At 41.1% G+C, this 17,373-nt stretch overlaps 1 protein-coding gene and 2 non-coding genes across 3 annotated transcripts; 1 reads left to right on the top strand and 2 right to left on the bottom strand.

Annotated features, from left to right (window-relative positions):
- Positions 1-1,462: 1,462 nt before the first annotated feature.
- LOC124666824 (translation factor GUF1 homolog, mitochondrial) lies at positions 1,463-7,860 on the top strand. The gene is made up of 12 exons (XM_047204154.1): positions 1,463-1,771; positions 2,770-3,517; positions 3,682-3,838; positions 3,959-4,013; positions 4,830-4,897; positions 4,966-5,070; positions 5,177-5,248; positions 5,327-5,440; positions 5,985-6,125; positions 6,726-6,785; positions 7,151-7,363; positions 7,448-7,860. Exons 1-11 carry the CDS (start codon positions 1,463-1,465, stop codon positions 7,323-7,325), a joined length of 2,004 nt encoding a protein of 667 aa, XP_047060110.1. The 3' UTR covers positions 7,326-7,363; positions 7,448-7,860.
- A 389-nt stretch (positions 7,861-8,249) lies between these two features.
- Positions 8,250-8,320, bottom strand: TRNAG-GCC. The gene has a single exon. It is a non-coding gene; the product is annotated as a tRNA-Gly (tRNA).
- An 8,943-nt stretch (positions 8,321-17,263) lies between these two features.
- Positions 17,264-17,334, bottom strand: TRNAG-GCC. Its single transcript has one exon. It is a non-coding gene; the product is annotated as a tRNA-Gly (tRNA).
- Between the last annotated feature and the right edge of the window lie 39 nt (positions 17,335-17,373).

The following is a 17,373-nucleotide window of genomic DNA, read 5'->3' as shown; positions in this document are numbered from 1 at the left end:
GTACATATGCAAGTCTAGTGTGTGTGATCAAATTTGCATCAAAAATAATACTTCATCCGCTCCCACCATAAGTATCTTAACTTTATTAAAATTTAGATATATCTAGACATTATCTAGTAGATAGATAAATTAAAATTTTGACATAGTTCATACACTTTTAGTGAGAGACAGAGGGAGTATTACATGTGGTTTATACAAAAGAAAAGATAAATGTTGGAAGCAAAATAGAGTTAGATTTTTCTTTTCAAAGCATAGATTTTGTGATTTTTATGTATCCAATAAATAAAGTATTATCCAACGAAACTCTACAGAAAACTCTACAAATATGTACATACAGAGCATGTTCATGTACCCACGTAAGTGGTTTTATAATTTTTTAAAACTTTAAACTATTATTTTCAATTTTTAAATATCGAGTGCCCCGGAACTCGGGAGCATGAATGCTGCACTCATTAAACCATGAAAAAAGGATCAAAATCATACATTTAGATACGATATTGTTATTTATGGTCCTACTAAGATAACTATATTTAAGGTACCATTGAGAACCCTCGATCAAATTTCAAGTTGTTTGTATAAATGATGAGGTAATCTTAACACAATGCTAGCAGTAGTTGACCGTGAAATAAAAAGTTATAAGTTGGCTGAATCATAATCCACTCTCTTTTGAACAGGGATGAACACCGCTGAGAGACGCAATCCGTGTTACTTCGCATAGCCATTGAAATATCTTTGGGATATCATTTCTATTTTATCTTTTGGAGTTATTATATTATTAAATCAATGGTGTGAAAGAGAAACAAACGTCCATTCATAACCTTAAATTTGGATGCTCGACATCCCTTAGAACTTAAATAAGTGAAATTTTCATAACCCTTGTATAGTAGAATATGTGACTCTTTTTTTACTAGAAAAATTCGGATCTATTATAGAAGTTCATAAAAGTACAAAACATCCAAAAAAGAAGATAGATCAAAGGTCCTTGAACCACCTAACAACCACTACTACCGCAAGAGCGAATCGTCAACACAACGTTGACAGTCAAAAAGTTTTTGTGCATGTTAACCTAAGTACCATCGCCCTAGAGCCAAAGTCGATGCCGTTGAACCCTTGTATTGATGTGAAACTTATGACACTAAACCTGTAACACACATAGACTAAAACGAAATTCACCACTTCATGGAGCAGCAATCAGACAATTCTCCGCCATCCTCTCTAGAACGTTAAATATAGGCATTTGGACGTATGAGCTTAATGAAAAAGAGCAGTCTTGGAAATAATTTAAATCAAACAGGCCCTTAGTTCTTTGTCAAATTTTATTTATGTAACAAGAAATAATGCAAACGGTCCCACATTACAGTCACACAAACATCTTTGTAGTCTATGGACAACTTCCACCTACGCCACTCATCCACCTTTCTTCACCAAAATCCCTCATAGAACCCTAGCTCCGTGGTTCCGCATGGCCGGCGCCGCCGCACTCCGGCGGGCTGCCCGCCGAGCCGTCCGTACGCTAGCAAACTCTTCCGCTCCCCCACGGACGATCTCACTGCCCGAGCGCCTCCTATCCTCCCAGGCGTCGCCGGAGCACCGGCCCCGCCCCGGCGTCTCGGGGTCGGAGCTGGGGCAGTACCCACCGGAGCGGATCCGGAACTTCTCCATCATCGCGCACGTCGACCACGGAAAGTCAACGCTCGCCGACCGGCTGCTGGAGCTCACTGGCACCATCCAGAAGGGCCATGGCCAGCCTCAGTACCTCGACAAGCTGCAGGTGCGACGCGAAAGCTCCCCTTTCTAGAAACATGGGCAATTCGAGTGAAATGCTGAAAGAAATGGACTGTATAAATTGCAGTTCGTTCATAGTGGAATTGTATTAACAACCTTATGACTTTGATAAAGGCTGATTGCCCAATGTTGACAAATGCGTGAGTGGAAAATTCTCCTTTAAGAGCAAAATCCCCCTATTTATTCCCTGATGATGTTGTTAACTTTTAATGGAACCCTTCAGCATACAATGAAGTATTACTAGCTGAATGCCTGCTCGTTTGTAGGAACTTTAAAAAATAATTTTACTGAAACATGGCCAGTTCAAGTGAAATGTTGGTTCTCAGGTTGCTTAATTTTACTGCATAAACATATTATAATGATGCATGTATGGTTCGAAAAGAAAAGTTCGTACATAGTATGACTGTAGTATTAGCAACGTAATGTCTTTCATAAAAGGGTGATTCATTTTTGGAGTGACAACAAATGCACAAGAGAAAAGTTGTAAGAGTATTACAACATACAATTACGTCTATCTGATTAATCCAGTCATGTGGCACATCAGTCGCTGTAGAAATCCTGAGTCACAAAAACTGACTTGGAGGTAGAGAAAGGGCAACACAATCATGAAAAACATTATTAGCATTTGTTTTACTGATCAGTACATTCGGATATACAGGGGTTGGCAGATATTAAAGAAAAATGAGCCAGATATGCTTGCTTCATATGGAAATTGGTAAATACATGGGAATTCTTCATTCTAAATAACAAATAGCTGAGCGTGTTTGGATTTATCTTTAGCCTCCATCATTTGTGTCATTACTTATTTTTGGATGGTAATATCAACATGAATGAAATAACTTCACTTTGACTTTCCTATTTCTTAAATATTGCCAATGTCATGAAGTTCCTCTATCAGGCGATAGTGCTGAGGTGGATAAATCTCTGTTGTATAATTCGATACTTTCTGCCCTTTGTTGTAACATTCATATCTGGTATCAACAGGTAGAGAGAGAAAGAGGCATTACCGTCAAAGCCCAAACTGCAACTATGTTCTATAAGCATGCTGTAGAAACTTCCGACTCCCTTGGGACAGATACTCCAAGCTATTTGCTTAACCTGATTGATACTCCAGGCCACGTAGATTTCAGTTACGAGGTCTCAAGGTCCTTGGCAGCTTGCCAGGGTGCTCTTCTAGTAGTTGATGCGGCCCAAGGTGTACAGGCACAAACAATTGCAAATTTTTACCTCGCATTTGAGTCAAACCTTAGCATTATTCCTGTCATTAACAAGATTGATCAGCCTACTGCCGATCCTGATAATGTGAAGGCCCAGTTGAAGAGGTTATTTGATATCGATCCAAGTGAAGCTCTGCTGACTTCTGCCAAAACTGGTCAAGGCCTTAGCCAGGTGTTACCTGCTGTTATTGAGCGCATACCTTGTCCGCCTGGAAGTTGTGATTCACCTGTGCGAATGCTGCTCTTAGATTCATACTACGATGAATACAAAGGGGTGATCTGTCATGTTGCCATCGTTGATGGTGCGATGCGTAAGGGAGATAAGATTTCATCAGCTGCGACTGGCCGCACATATGAAGTCTTTGATGTTGGCATTATGCATCCTGAGCTTACCCCAACTGGAGTGCTTTACACTGGACAAGTTGGATATGTTATAACTGGAATGCGTTCAACTAAAGAAGCACGCATTGGCGACACTCTTCATCAGGCAAAGAGTATCGTTGAACCACTTCCTGGTATGGGATCCACACCCTCCTGAAATCAATTTTTATCAGATGATTAATTTGATAATCCTAAAAAAAATCACAGCTGATATATTGGCAGTTTCATAGGAGTTTCTTTTTTGCTTTTGTTTTTTCTTTTGTGGTATTATGTGACATCATATAGAATAGCCTTTCAGGTTTCAAGCCTGTGCGACACATGGTCTTCTCTGGTGTATACCCAGCTGATGGTTCTGACTTTGAAGCTCTTAGCCATGCAATTGAAAAGCTAACATGTAATGATGCCAGTGTTTCTGTTACAAAAGAGACAAGCACTGCACTTGGCATGGGCTTCAGGTATAAGGTTTTCTGCATGCTCAGTATACTTCACTTCAATGTATCACATGCTATTAAGTGTTGAAACACGCCTCAGTTGTTGATCCGCACATGAGTTTGTCTCTTGTCTATCCTTTACAGATGTGGTTTCCTAGGATTGCTGCACATGGATGTGTTTCATCAACGGCTTGAACAAGTATAGTTTTGCTATTACTTTTGCAAATTTGTCAGGTTATCGGGGCCATCTAATTATGAGTTTCACTATGCACAGCTGTAAATAAGCCTTGCACTTAATTAATACCACCACAAACACCAAAAAAGGGTCAGTATACGTTTGAAGGAAAACTTGCATCCCAATTACTGGAAGATGCCAGTTGAGCATCCATGCTACTCAATTGTAAGGGAATGTATCTTCACTATCTTGCCTACTATGGCTGATTATATGTTAATTGGCCTGTTATATCTACTAAACTTGTTACCTACTAGTAACAGGCGAGGGTACCCAGCATGAGTATACTGTCTAGTAGACCTGTTTTCAGTACATTGGGTATGATACATAGCTGGAAAATGTATGTTGTTAATATATCAGAAGCCATGTGATTATGTACACTGTATTAAGGCAAAATCTTCTGTTACAAAGTAATGAACATCTTTCAGTAATTTAGTGTTTAGTTTGCATGATACCTCAATTTAGAAATCAACAGCCCAAAGGTTTTGTGGTCCTTTTAGTCTTGGAAATGGAAACTTTTAGCAAATATGTCGTTTAGATTGAAGATTATACGAAATTACTTTGCACAATTACACCCACATTTGAGTTTGCAATATCTATGCACCTATATCATAATTCAATTGTGGAGTTCTATTTTCTCAACTAAACCATGTGCACATGCATTTCTCCTCTCACCGAGAAGTTGATGGAATAAAGGACGGTGACAGTGTTCATGCATCATCTGATGAAATAATTTCTACGTTGACGTCATAAGATTCTAAGTTGTCACTTTGTTTTGCTTAGGAGTATGGAGCTCAGGTTATATCCACCATACCAACTGTTCCATATATCTTTGAGTATGGCGATGAAAGGTGAGCATTTATAATGGTATTATACTTATTCTCTGCTAGGATATCTGATCTTAGATTCTTTTGTCCAGCAAAGTGCAAATTGAAAACCCTGCAGCCTTGTCTTTAAATACTGGAAAACGTGTAACGGCCTGCTGGGAGCCAACAGTCATTGCTACTATCATTATTCCTAGTGAGTAAGATCTGCTTCCTTTCTCTTTTTTTTTTTTCTTTTTTTTTTCTGTTTCATGATACATATGCACAACTAGAAAGATTTTGATGATGATGAACCACTTCTTTTAGGTATGTTGGGCCTGTAATTATGCTTTGTTCAGAAAGGAGGGGCGAGCAGCAAGAATATACGTTCATTGATGCGTAATTGTTTCCACCGAGCCACGTCTTTTAAATAAAAGTTTTCTATTTTTTTTTCTTATTGTGGCTATGTTGATGCAGCCATAGAGCTTTATTAAAGTACCGATTACCTTTGAGGGAGATCATTGTGGACTTCTACAATGAGTTGAAAAGCATTACATCTGGCTATGCTACTTTTGACTATGAAGATTCTGAGTATGTCTTGTTTTCAATTAAAATATCAGATATGGTCTGGCTACACTACTGTTTTACCATTTAGAGATTCCGAGATTAAAATAAATATGGTTGCAAGATTGTTGTTCATTGAATTCCTTTGTTTTGGTTGTTCTTTTCCTTTGAATATTTAATATCCTCTTTATTTTTTGGAAGTAATAGTAGGCCTTGCTCATGAATATGGTCCTCTAGTGCAACTCTTCTCTCTAATCCCGTCTACTACGTACCAACAAGAACTAACTTTTGCTTTTGACATCTCCAGTTTTTAAATTATCCAAACTGTTTTTCTTACTGGATTAATTTGCGAAGTGGTGTATAAGAATTGTTTGCATTGGGTTCAAATACTAAATATGTCCCATATTATAAGACATTTTAGGTAGGATTATTTGCCTATCAAAACGTCTTATAATATGGGACAGGTAGTAGCATTTGAGAATTTCTTTTATGAGAGGGAAAAAATGCCACAACTTTCTAATCATTATTTCTGGTTCTTGTTAGATTTCCTTACTTTAGTTCACTTCAACAGGTATCAAAAATCTGATCTTGTTAAGATGGATATTCTACTTAATGGCCAGCCTGTTGATGCTATGGCAACTATAATCCATAACCAGAAAGCTCAGAAGGTTGGAAGAGAATTAGTGGACAAGCTCAAGAAATTTATAGAAAGGTATTCATTACGCTCTTCATTTTGGGAATCTGTGTAAAATCGGTTCTTGAGTAAATCTATATCCATGGAATTTATATAGAAAGCAGGAGCTTGGCAGATATAGATCCTAAACTTGTCTAATCATCAGGCTAAATTTTGAATCGTGAAGTTGACATCGTATCTTGAGTAACACTTTTGTTTAATTTCAATAATTAGCCAAAGCAATCCAGATAAATTATATTTCCTTCTGCAGCAGTTGGCTATTTGAATGCCAAGACTATACCTTGGTTTATTACTTTTTTTTTCTGGTTTATTGTGTAAAAAATCACCGAGCTGTGAAAAATTGTTACTTTTGTCAAGGCACAATCATGTGAATGGTCGCCAGTGCTATTTGATTAGATTGTTTCTGAGCATATTTTATGACTTGTAAATTAAATTGGAAGGGAATTTAGTTACACTGAAAAAGATACAGAGACTTTTGAAGAAGAAAATAAAGGGTTTTGTTATTGAGAGAGATGCTCCTACAACATTCCTTTTTAATCCTTGTACGACTACCGAGTTGGAATAATTTATTTCATTCCCCCACTCCTTCCACTTACGCTTTGGTCTCTTATTGTGCAGGCAAATGTTTGAGATCACTATACAAGCAGCAATTGGTTCAAAGGTTATCGCAAGAGAAACGTAAGCTATCAGTTCTGCTTTAATTTTCTTAAATATTGCATCACTTTTTACATTATTTTTTATTAAAGATCTTTGTGCATTCTAAGTCCAGTTAGCTTGTCTAGGGCTCTCAGGTTATTATTATCTTGTATTATTTTTGGCTGTAAAACATGTGAAAAGAAGTCCAGTTAGCTTGTCTAGGGCTCTCAGGTTATTATTAGTTTGTTGTTAGTCTCACCCAGTCCTAATTTATGTCCAACTGTTGATGGCATTATTCACAGCAATTATGGTCGGTATCAGGTTCTCTTAACTGGAGTACTCTATAAGTAATAACGTGTTCATTTGACAAGTAGATGCTTGAGTGTTTTGTCTTGTGTCATTTCCAGTTTGTCAGCAATGAGAAAGAATGTTCTGGCCAAGTGCTATGGTGGTGACATTACGCGCAAGAAGAAGTTGCTAGAGAAGCAAAAGGAAGGGAAGAAGCGCATGAAACGTGTAGGATCTGTCGATATTCCTCAAGAAGCATTCCATGAGCTACTGAAGGTCTCCAGTTCAAAATAGTTGAGCTGTATTTTATTGTTGTGGTCATCTTCTAGAAGGTAAGTTTTTGTATGTGGTTCTGCACATCATGTCTCCAGCTTCCAGAGTATTGCTAGTCTCACGCCATTTTCTTGTTATTTCAGGTCTGCGTCGTAGTTCACTGGGTACAGACTGTAGCAGGATGTTGTACACCACCACTGGTCCACGGTGGTTATTTCATTGTGAGAAGTTCCAACTTCAGTGGCACTGGCGCTGCAAACCTTATGTTTATAGGTTGTGTTGATGGCGTCTACAACAGAGACACCCTGTACCCAGGTGTGCAGAAGAGCCTTCACTATTGCACACTGGCACCCCGTTAGAATGATTCTGACTGGAAAGTCTGACAACCATATGCCAAATGTCGTGTTTACTGCACAGTTTTGGGAGCAAAATATGGAAGAATACTACTACTAACAGTTTTGTTTATTAAAATTTTTGTACACGGATAAATGGTGTATCGATTGGATCATATGTTCCGCCTTGTTTTGGTAAAGTTTATTTGTAAGTTTCCCTTTATATTTTTCTGGAAAATCAATAATAATAACAGTATGTAATAAGTGACGTATTGCCCTTCGAGCTACCTCAGATTTGAGTGCCCAATTCTGTGCTTGTTGCGCCAAATAATGCGGATTTGTTTTAAGTGTCAGAGAATTAGCGACATTGAAAGAGATTTTGCTGGCTAACCAGTGCAGCTGAAGTGTCAGAGAATTAGCTCTTGCTGAAAAGTTCGCAAGGAGCATACCCGCTGTAAACAAGCTGAATGTCGACGTCAGTTTTTTAAAAAAGCATGAAAAACAGCTCATTTTGAAGTGTCGGAGAATTGCTCTTGCTGAAAAACTCGCAAGGAACATACAGCTAGATGTCGACGTCAGTTTCAAAATGCAAGAAGCCAGCAAAACAAAATGATGCACCAGCCGGGAATCGAACCCGGGTCTGAACCGTGGCAGGGTACTATTCTACCACTAGACCACTGGTGCTATTGTGATTAAAACAAAATTTTATTTTACAACACTTTTGGGGCGCCTTTTGCGAGCCTAGCCTACTAAGGGCATGAGCAATGGAGGCAGCTGTCCAACTAGGCTTGGATAAAACTTTTGACATATGCATGCCATGTTATGGTCCCATTAATATGTCTTTCTCTCAAAAGCTGATTTGGTTTTTCTCTTTCCCTCTCACATTTTCCACTTTATGGCTGAAGAGGTTGCCTCCTGATGAAGAGGCTGCCTCCTCATCCGAACCTACTTTGGACCACCCAAACCTAGTTAAAGGTGTGAGGCAACACCCCTAGGGCTATGCATTGGGCATGCCCTAAGAGGCCATTGCGAGTCAAACCGAAAAGCTGACGCTGCCAGGCCCACCCCTCCCCCCAGTCCCCCAGGTGCTCTCACAGCATCTCTAGGTGGCCGCACAAAAAAAAAGGCGCTATTGTATAGGGTTGATGCAATTTTTATGCTAGATGAGAGCATCTTCAGTCGCGTCCCTCAAAAAGCGTCCGGCACAAATGATTTGGAGCACGTTTGGGACCGCGCCGGACAAAAAGAGACCAAAAATCTGTACAAAAAAGAGACCCTTCCCAGCCGCGTCCCTCAAACAGCGTCCGGATGCATGCATTTTAATAGAGGGGACCACCCCATGTGGGAAAAGTAGGTGAGAGAAAGTGTGGGGAAAGAGACTAGCATGTGGGGACGCCGGACACAAAATGAGGCGCTAATTAGCTTTGGGGGACGCGACTGGACGACTTTTTTCCCCATTTCTTGTCCGCGGCTCATTTGGGGGACGCGACTGGAGATGCTCTGAGACATCATATTTGTGGTTTGGTTCGCAATTTTTTTGGAGCGCCCTGCTTGCAACCTGCATTGGCCGTTACATAACGCGGACGGAGTGGCTGAGGTGGGTCGAAACCCTATCCCTCTCCGCTGCTTCCCCTGCCCTTCTTTCGCACCAGCCACCCAAATTTTGGCGCCAACAACCAAATCTGCGCGCACCCCCGACTGATCCGCACCGTCGCATCTACATAGCGTTGGGCGTACTACTCTCTGCATTGTTGTGGTCTTTTTGGTTTGTCGTACTAGAGTGATAATTCTACTGATGCTCGAAAATAACAGTTGAATAAACTTTTAAACATCTCTCTGGTTTTGTTGAATCGTTTCGATTTAGGGTTTAGGGTTAGGGTCAAAGAGATCAATTTATTTAGGTCAATTAATCTCTTTGACCTAAATAAATTGTCTTAATGAAACTTTTACCCATGTTTGGTTCTTCGAAAAACTTCCAACCATCTATAACTCATTTTATTCACGTCCTTATTTACGCTAGTTGGGGTAACTAGATTCAAATGATTTAGCCGCTTTTGGCAAAAAACAAAACAGCTAGCTCATGCCATTTAGCATGGCTAGTTTCTAAAGATCTTGGACTAGTATTGGACCCTCTAGGTAAAAATAGGTAATTCACGTCATTTCGTATGGGCGGACTCAAATTACTTAGTTATTTGCCTTGGGCTAAGTGGTAGTAATAGTCCTTCTTTCTTTGGGCCTGTTTGTTTGGGCTAGAGCTTGTACTTCTACTGCTTTTGGGTCCCTATAAGAACAAACCAAACAAACACCTAACTTTTAGGTCCAAACTTCTACAAGCGCTTATCTATTTTGCACTACAAGCCCGCAAGCTGCCCCGAAGGAACTTCCAGCAGCTTTCCCGCAGCTGGTGAACCCCCCCTCCCCCCGCTAACTCATGCCAGAAGATGTCTATGTATTTACAGAAAAAATGCCACCGGGTATATATAAGGAAATCCCTTCACAAAAATCCCCAAATCCCACCCGACTCGCACAATCCCGCTAGGGTTCGTGCCGCGCCGCCGGGTTCGTGCCACGCAGCCGGCTTCTCCCACCGCACCCCTGCAGGACTCTCCCGCCTCGCTGCTCGTTCGCCTCCAACCGCCGGCGCCACGACGACGCGCGCCCCCGGACGAATCCTCCACGCTGGCCGCCGCTCACAGCCCGTCCGCCTCCTCCACGTCGCTGGCCGTCACCAGCCGGCCTCTCCACGTCGCTGCCCGCTCCCTAACCTGCTGAAAGAAGAGCAAGGTGATAAATCTCCCTGTAATCTTATTGCTGTGTGATTTAAATTGAGGTATTAGGTGATTATGGACTCAGATCTTGCTATTATGTGTGACATACTCTTGCTATTATGTGTGACATACTTGCTGCTCTGATTATGTGTGACAAACTCTTGCTATTATGTGTGACATACTCAGACCTTGCTGTTATATGCTGTTGTATGTTGCTGTTAAGTGGCTGTTATATGCTGCTGTATGTTGCTGTTAAGTGCTGCTGTTATATGCTGCTGTTAAGTGCTGCTGTTAAGTGCTGCTGATATATGCTGATAAGTGCTGCTGTTATATGCTGCTGCTATATGCTGATATGTGCTGCTATATGTTGTTGTTTGCTGTTTTGTAGATGAGCACTAGTGAGAGTGACAGTGGAAGTGATCATGAAGTTGCTAGGGATGCTCAATCAAAAGAAGACGAGCTGATGCTAATGGTTGGTTATTTTATTATGAACCACGATGAGAAGTACTTGAACAAGAAACCGAGGAAGGGACCATTATGCACCGGTCAACAATGGGTCTTTGAAAATCTTAGCGATCCTCCAGATTGTTACTCCATGTTCAGAATGTATCCTCAATGTTTATTCAATGAGGTGTTGGAGTGCTTAGTTTGTTTAGCTACGGATATCATTAAACCAAGAGATCCAGAATTCTCCACTTTGCATTCAAGGCTTCAAGACTCAAGATTCTATCCCCACTTCAATGATTGTATCGGTGCAATTGATGGGACACACATACGTGTTGTTGTCCCCGCCGATGAGATTGTAAACCATGTGGGACGATATGGATATCCGACGCAAAATGTGATGGCTGTGTGTGACTTTGACATGAGATTTACATCAATAGTTGCCGGATGGCTGAGGTCCGCACATGACACAAGGATATTCAAAGATACCTTGAGAAAGTATGAAGAAGAATTCCCACATCCACCCCCAGGTTAGAAATCTTGATTCAACTGATAAAGTGTGGAAATGATACAATGTTGATTCCTTTTCCTTGCACTAACATGTTTTTCTTGTAGGAAAATATTACCTTGTTGATTCCGGATATCCCAATCAAACCGGCTATCTTGCTCCATATAAGGGACACAAGTACCATCTGCCGGAGTTTCGACAAGGCCGCAAACCAAGTGGAAAAGGAGAAGTCTTTAACCATGCCCATTCACCGCTCCGAAATGTCCTTGAGCGAGCTTTTGGTGTCTTGAAGATGAAGTGGCGTATTTTACTACATATCACAAGTTACCCAATTCTGAAACAAACATGCATTATTGTTGCATGTATGGCACTTCAAAATTGGATAAGAGAGAGTAATCTACATGACAAAGAGTTCTACAAGTGTGATCAAAATGAAAACTATATGCCGGGAAACAAACAACCTGAACCATCTGTACCACTTCCTGGAGTTCAGGTGGGTGTTGAGCATGGAGACATGCATGTGATTCATGAAAATATTGCGGATGGTTTGATCGGAGATGTGTAGCTAGTTTGATTACAATGACGTCTTACCTAGCTAGTGTCCAAATGAATCTCGTTTTTTTTGTGGCTTGATGTATCAGAACCAAATGTTGGACCTCCTACTAATGGTAATATTGACCATGAAAGTATATTATGAAAAATCTAATGTATTTATTATGGTTTAATTTTGTTTATTATAATATTCTATTATGAAGTAGAAAAGAATGCTTAACAAAGTGATAAGCATATTATCATGATCAACATAATTTATCGAAATACTTGTACATCATCTTCAACATACAAGGGTATTTCAGAGAATCACTGCTAGCTGCTTGTCCACAAGCCGTCCTAGAAGCAGGATGCCAAACAACATTTTTACATTTCACCAGCTGTCCAGCTCCAGCTGGTTCTCAGATCCTACCAGCTCCAGCTGCTTCTCCTTCAGCTACAGCCCAAACAAACGAGCACTTTAGTTCGCTTCTTTGAAGAGGAATTGCCCTCCCGCTGCTCTTGGTGGTTGAGGTAGAGTCACGGCAGGCAGGCGTGTCATCTATTTCAAACATGTCATCCAACATGATATGGCAATGAGGGACTATAGCTGATTGAAAGTTTTCCGAATGGCCAGCTAGAGATGTTCAAAAGTTTGTTCAAGTGTCATTTAGGAATGAAAAAAGAAGTGGCACAGTACCACAAAACCAAAGAGATGTTCAAAAGTTCGTTTAACTCTTATGACTAGGTAGAATTATCACCCCAGTACAACAAAACCAATGAGATCATGACAATGCGTCAATGCAGTACATACACCAACAACGTATCAGCTGCATCATGCACACAAAATACAAGTCCATGCGGAAGACGACGGACATGCCTATATCTGTTTTTTTTTTGAAAGAAAGTATCTAAATTAATCTGTAACCAACTTACACTCCTCAATCATAAGAGGTTCGACAATATCTGGGACAGCTCCCAACCAGAATCCTACAGAATTACAAGATCTAGCAATAGCAGCTATACTATGGGCAAGACGATTACAAGATCTGCTGACATGAACAACGGAGGTTCTACCGTCGAGTACGAGAGCTCTTTGATATCATTGACAATGTAACGAGTTGCGACAGCATCCTTTTCAGGCTTATTAATAGCGTAAACGAAGAACAAGGCGATCTGTTTCACAAATGACCTCTCCCTGGACCCACGTAGCAGAAAGGGATAGGCCATCCTTGATAGCTTCAAGTTCAGCTTCAACGGCAGAAGAACAATCGAGCAACAGTCTTGCAGCAGAGAAACAGACCTCTCCTTTTTCGTCTCTGGCTACCACCCCCACACTTCCTTGATTACCCTCCTGGCTATAAGAGGCATCAACATTGACCTTGGTGCATCCACGTCGAGGTTTAACCCAGGTTTTCTCAAAATTTTGCTTACACCTATCTGTATGGCTTCCAGAAGAGAGCGCTACATTCTTCCCTTTGTATTTTCCTAGAGAAGAGGAAGTCTCCAGGGCATAGGATTTAAGAAACTCAACAGATTGCTTAATCGTAGCAGTACCTTTGTCATGAATTATGTCGTTCCTTAAAAACCAGGCCCTCCAAAGTAGCAGCAACACGTGCCCTTGCTCTACTTTACTCAGTTTTGAGAGCAACACAAGAAGCCGACCTCTTCCCGTGAATCCGAACTCCTCTTCAATGGGCGGATTCCAAACTTTTCTCATCTCCTTTCTAATCGCCTTTGCTTTTGTACAACCAACAGTTGCGTGGAAACTATTTTCAGCTTCAGTTCCACAAATGGTGCAGATGTTAGAGTGTTCCAGGGTGCGCTTACACTTGTTGTCCTGGGTCGGCAGGTTGTCGGAGGCCACCCTCCACCCAAATATCCTTACTTTGTTTGGAACTGGTGCAGACCAAACGCACTTCCACAGGGCTCGATCAGCATCTCCAGTGAGGCTAATTCCCTCTGAGATAGATCCCGAATGTGCTAAGTTATAAGCCAGTCTATAAGCACTTCTTACCGTGAAGTTGCCATTCTTTTCAAAATTCCAAGCTGGCATATCTTTCATGGGCGTTGTAGGCAGCTTGATGTTTAGAATATGCATAACATCATGAGGGAAGAAAGTCTCATTTACTAAATCTCTTCTCCATTGTTGATCACCATCAATCAAACTTTTAACTTTGATGAGTCTTGAAGAGTTTCTTTGGGAGGTGATTTTCAACCCAGTTTTCCTCGGAAGCCAACCATCCCTCCAAATCCTCACAGACTCCCCATCACCAATCCGCCAAACAATTCCTTGTTTTAAAAGCTCAAGCCCATGCTCAATGCCTCTCCACACCGGGGAGGCGTCAGCTTTAAAAACAGTATCAAGAAGATTTCCCCTAGGGAAATAGATGGCTCTCAGTAACTTTGCACTCAGGCTATCCGGAAAAGTGAGAAGGCGCCAAGCCTGTTTTGCCAGTAAGGCCTGATTGAAAAGGGCAGTGTCTCTGAAGCCCACACCCCCTAGAGCCTTAGGTTTTGCAAGATTTTCCCACGCTTCCCAGTGAACCTTCCTATGATCATCATCCTCACCCCACCAGAATTGTCTGGTTATTTTCATGTAGTCTTCATGGAATCCCAAGGGGAGTTTAAACAGGCCCATAAGGAAACCAGGAATGGCTTGAACGACAGACTTTATAAGGGTTTCCTTAGCTGCCATCGACATAACCTTACCATTCCAGTCATTCATTTTCTTACGAAGTTTGTCCTTTGAGGCAGTGAGCTTGTCTTTCTTAACCCTGCCTTCAATAGTCGGAAAACCAAGGTATTTTTCCTCAAAAGTACTCTGTTGAATTTCCAGCACATGCTTCACATCAAGTTGGGTTTGCGGAGGAGCTTTCTTACTGAACATGATGGAGCATTTGTTTGGGCTAATAAGTTGGCCCGTGCCTTTTTCAAAACGCTGGATTACCCTCTTCACTTCCTGAGCCTGTTGGATGTTATTCTGTACAAAAAGCAGGCTATCATCTGCAAATAGCAGGTGTGAAATACCAGGAGCCCTTCTACAGATTTTAAATTCCTCCAAATTTCCTTTGCTGATTGCATCTTGCAGGCATATAGTTAGGCCTTCAGCTACAAAGAGGAAAAGATAGGGGGAGAGAGGATCTCCCTGCCTTAAACCCCTAGTAGGGATTACAAACTCCGTCAATTCTCCATTGACTTTAACTTGGTACCTAACAGAAGACACGCAGAGCATAACCCATTTTATCCATTTTTCATCAAAACCCAATTTCCTTAGAACTCCTTCCAAGTACATCCAGTCAACCCTATCATAGGCTTTTGACAAGTCTAATTTCAGAGCGGAGAAGTCATTAGGACCACCATTGGAGTTCATGATAGCATGGAAGCATTCGAAAGCTATGATTGCATTATCGGTTATCGAGCGACTGGGGATGAAAGCACTTTGGCGATCAGAGATGAGCGAGATTCATCGTGGGCCTCAACCTGTTAACCAAGCACTTAGAAATTATCTTATACAGGACGTTGCACAGAGATATCGGCCTGTAGTTTTTTAGGTCCTCGGCATTATTGTTCTTAGGAATAAGAGCAATAATAGTATCGTTCGAGCCAGGAGGGAGAATACCTTCAGAGAAGAAATGCTTGATGGCAGAAGTAACCTCATTTTTTAGAAATTTCCAGTTTCTCTGAAAGAACCTTGCATGGAAACCATCTGGGCCAGGGGCCTTAAGTGGACCAATCTGGAAAAGAGCCTTTTCAATTTCCCAATCAGAGAAATCCTTAGTGAGAGACTCATTCATAGCAAGCAATCAGTTTGGATTTCATGAGGTTAATAATCTCATTTGGACAAACACTTTCATCTTGCAAGAACAGATTGTTAAAAAAAGAGGAAGCCACCTTTTTCATTTCTTCTTGGCGTTTTACAACCCTTCCGTTCTCATCTTTTAGACTAACAATTTTGTTCTTTTTTGCTCGCCACGTAGCTCTCTGGTGGAAATACTTTGTATTTCTATCGCCTTCCCGCAGCCAGTCAATCCGAGACCTCTGTTTCCACATGATCTCTTCACGGATCAGCAGCTACAAAGAGGAAAAGATAGGGGGAGAGAGGATCTCCCTGCCTTAAACCCCTAGTAGGGATTACAAACTCCGTCAATTCTCCATTGACTTTAACTTGGTACCTAACAGAAGACACGCAGAGCATAACCCATTTTATCCATTTTTCATCAAAACCCAATTTCCTTAGAACTCCTTCCAAGTACATCCAGTCAACCCTATCATAGGCTTTTGACAAGTCTAATTTCAGGGCAGAGAAGTCATTAGGACCACCATTGGAGTTCATGATAGCATGGAAGCATTCGAAAGCTATGATTGCATTATCAGTTATCAGGCGACCAGGGATGAAAGCACTTTGGCAGTCAGAGATGAGCAGATTCATCAGGGGCCTCAACCTGTTAACCAAGCACTTAGAAATTATCTTATACAGGACGTTGCACAGAGATATCGGCCTGTAGTTTTTTAGGTCCTCGGCATTATTGTTCTTAGGAATAAGAGCAATAATAGTATCGTTCGAGCCGGAGGGAGAATACCTTCGAGAGAAGAAATGCTTGATGGCGAAGTAACCTCATTTTTAGAAATTTCCAGTTTCTCTGAAAGAACCTTGCATGGAAACCATCTGGGCCAGGGGCCTTAAGTGGACCAATCTGGAAAAGAGCCTTTTCAATTTCCCAATCAGAGAAATCCTTAGTGAGAGACTCATTCATAGCAGCAGTCAGTTTGGATTTCATGAGGTTAATAATCTCATTTGGACAAACACTTTCATCTTGCAAGAACAGATTGTTAAAAAAAGAGGAAGCCACCTTTTTCATTTCTTCTTGGCGTTTTACAACCCTTCCGTTCTCATCTTTTAGACTAACAATTTTGTTCTTTTTTGCTCGCCACGTAGCTCTCTGGTGGAAATACTTTGTATTTCTATCGCCTTCCCGCAGCCAGTCAATCCGAGACCTCTGTTTCCACATGATCTCTTCACGGATCAGCAGCTCGTCCAGTCTCTGGTATATCTCCTGGACTCTAAAATTCGTCCTATATCTGTTTTTTAACTGGTTGCGTATGGACAATACAATGTGTACTCCAGTTAGAAAATAATGGAAGAGCGGAAGAACATATTGGTACACAAGCCCAAATCTCCTAGGCAGTGCACCAGTAATAAACTAGGGAGTAGTACTTTCACTGTTAAAAAAAAAACTACTCCGTAGTACTATCACAGAGACGAGTAGGGGAAGGAATCTGGCGACGTGCTTCCTGAAGTCAACTGAACCTTAAAAGTGTCAGAGAGAATTTAGTTCTTTGCTTAAAAATTCGTAAGGACAAAAAAAAGAAATGATGTGCACCAGCCGGGAATCGAACCCGGGTCTGTACCGTGGCAGGGTACTATTCTACCACTAGACCACTGGTGCTGCTGTGGTTTAAATTAAATTTTAATTTACAATACTTTG

This window comes from Lolium rigidum, chromosome 1, assembly GCF_022539505.1.
Source record: "Lolium rigidum isolate FL_2022 chromosome 1, APGP_CSIRO_Lrig_0.1, whole genome shotgun sequence".
Classification (NCBI taxonomy): Eukaryota; Viridiplantae; Streptophyta; class Magnoliopsida; order Poales; family Poaceae; genus Lolium; species Lolium rigidum.
This window is presented reverse-complemented; position numbering and strand designations above follow the sequence as displayed.

Coding starts and splice junctions, on each gene's coding strand:
- LOC124666824 (XM_047204154.1), top strand. CDS start 1,463: ATGGCCGGCGCCGCCGCACTCCGGCGGGCTGCCCGCCGAGCCGTCCGT. Junction 4,898..4,965: donor TTTGAGTATGGCGATGAAAG/GTGAGCATTTAT, acceptor TCTTTTGTCCAG/CAAAGTGCAAATTGAAAACC. Junction 6,126..6,725: donor CTCAAGAAATTTATAGAAAG/GTATTCATTACG, acceptor CTTATTGTGCAG/GCAAATGTTTGAGATCACTA.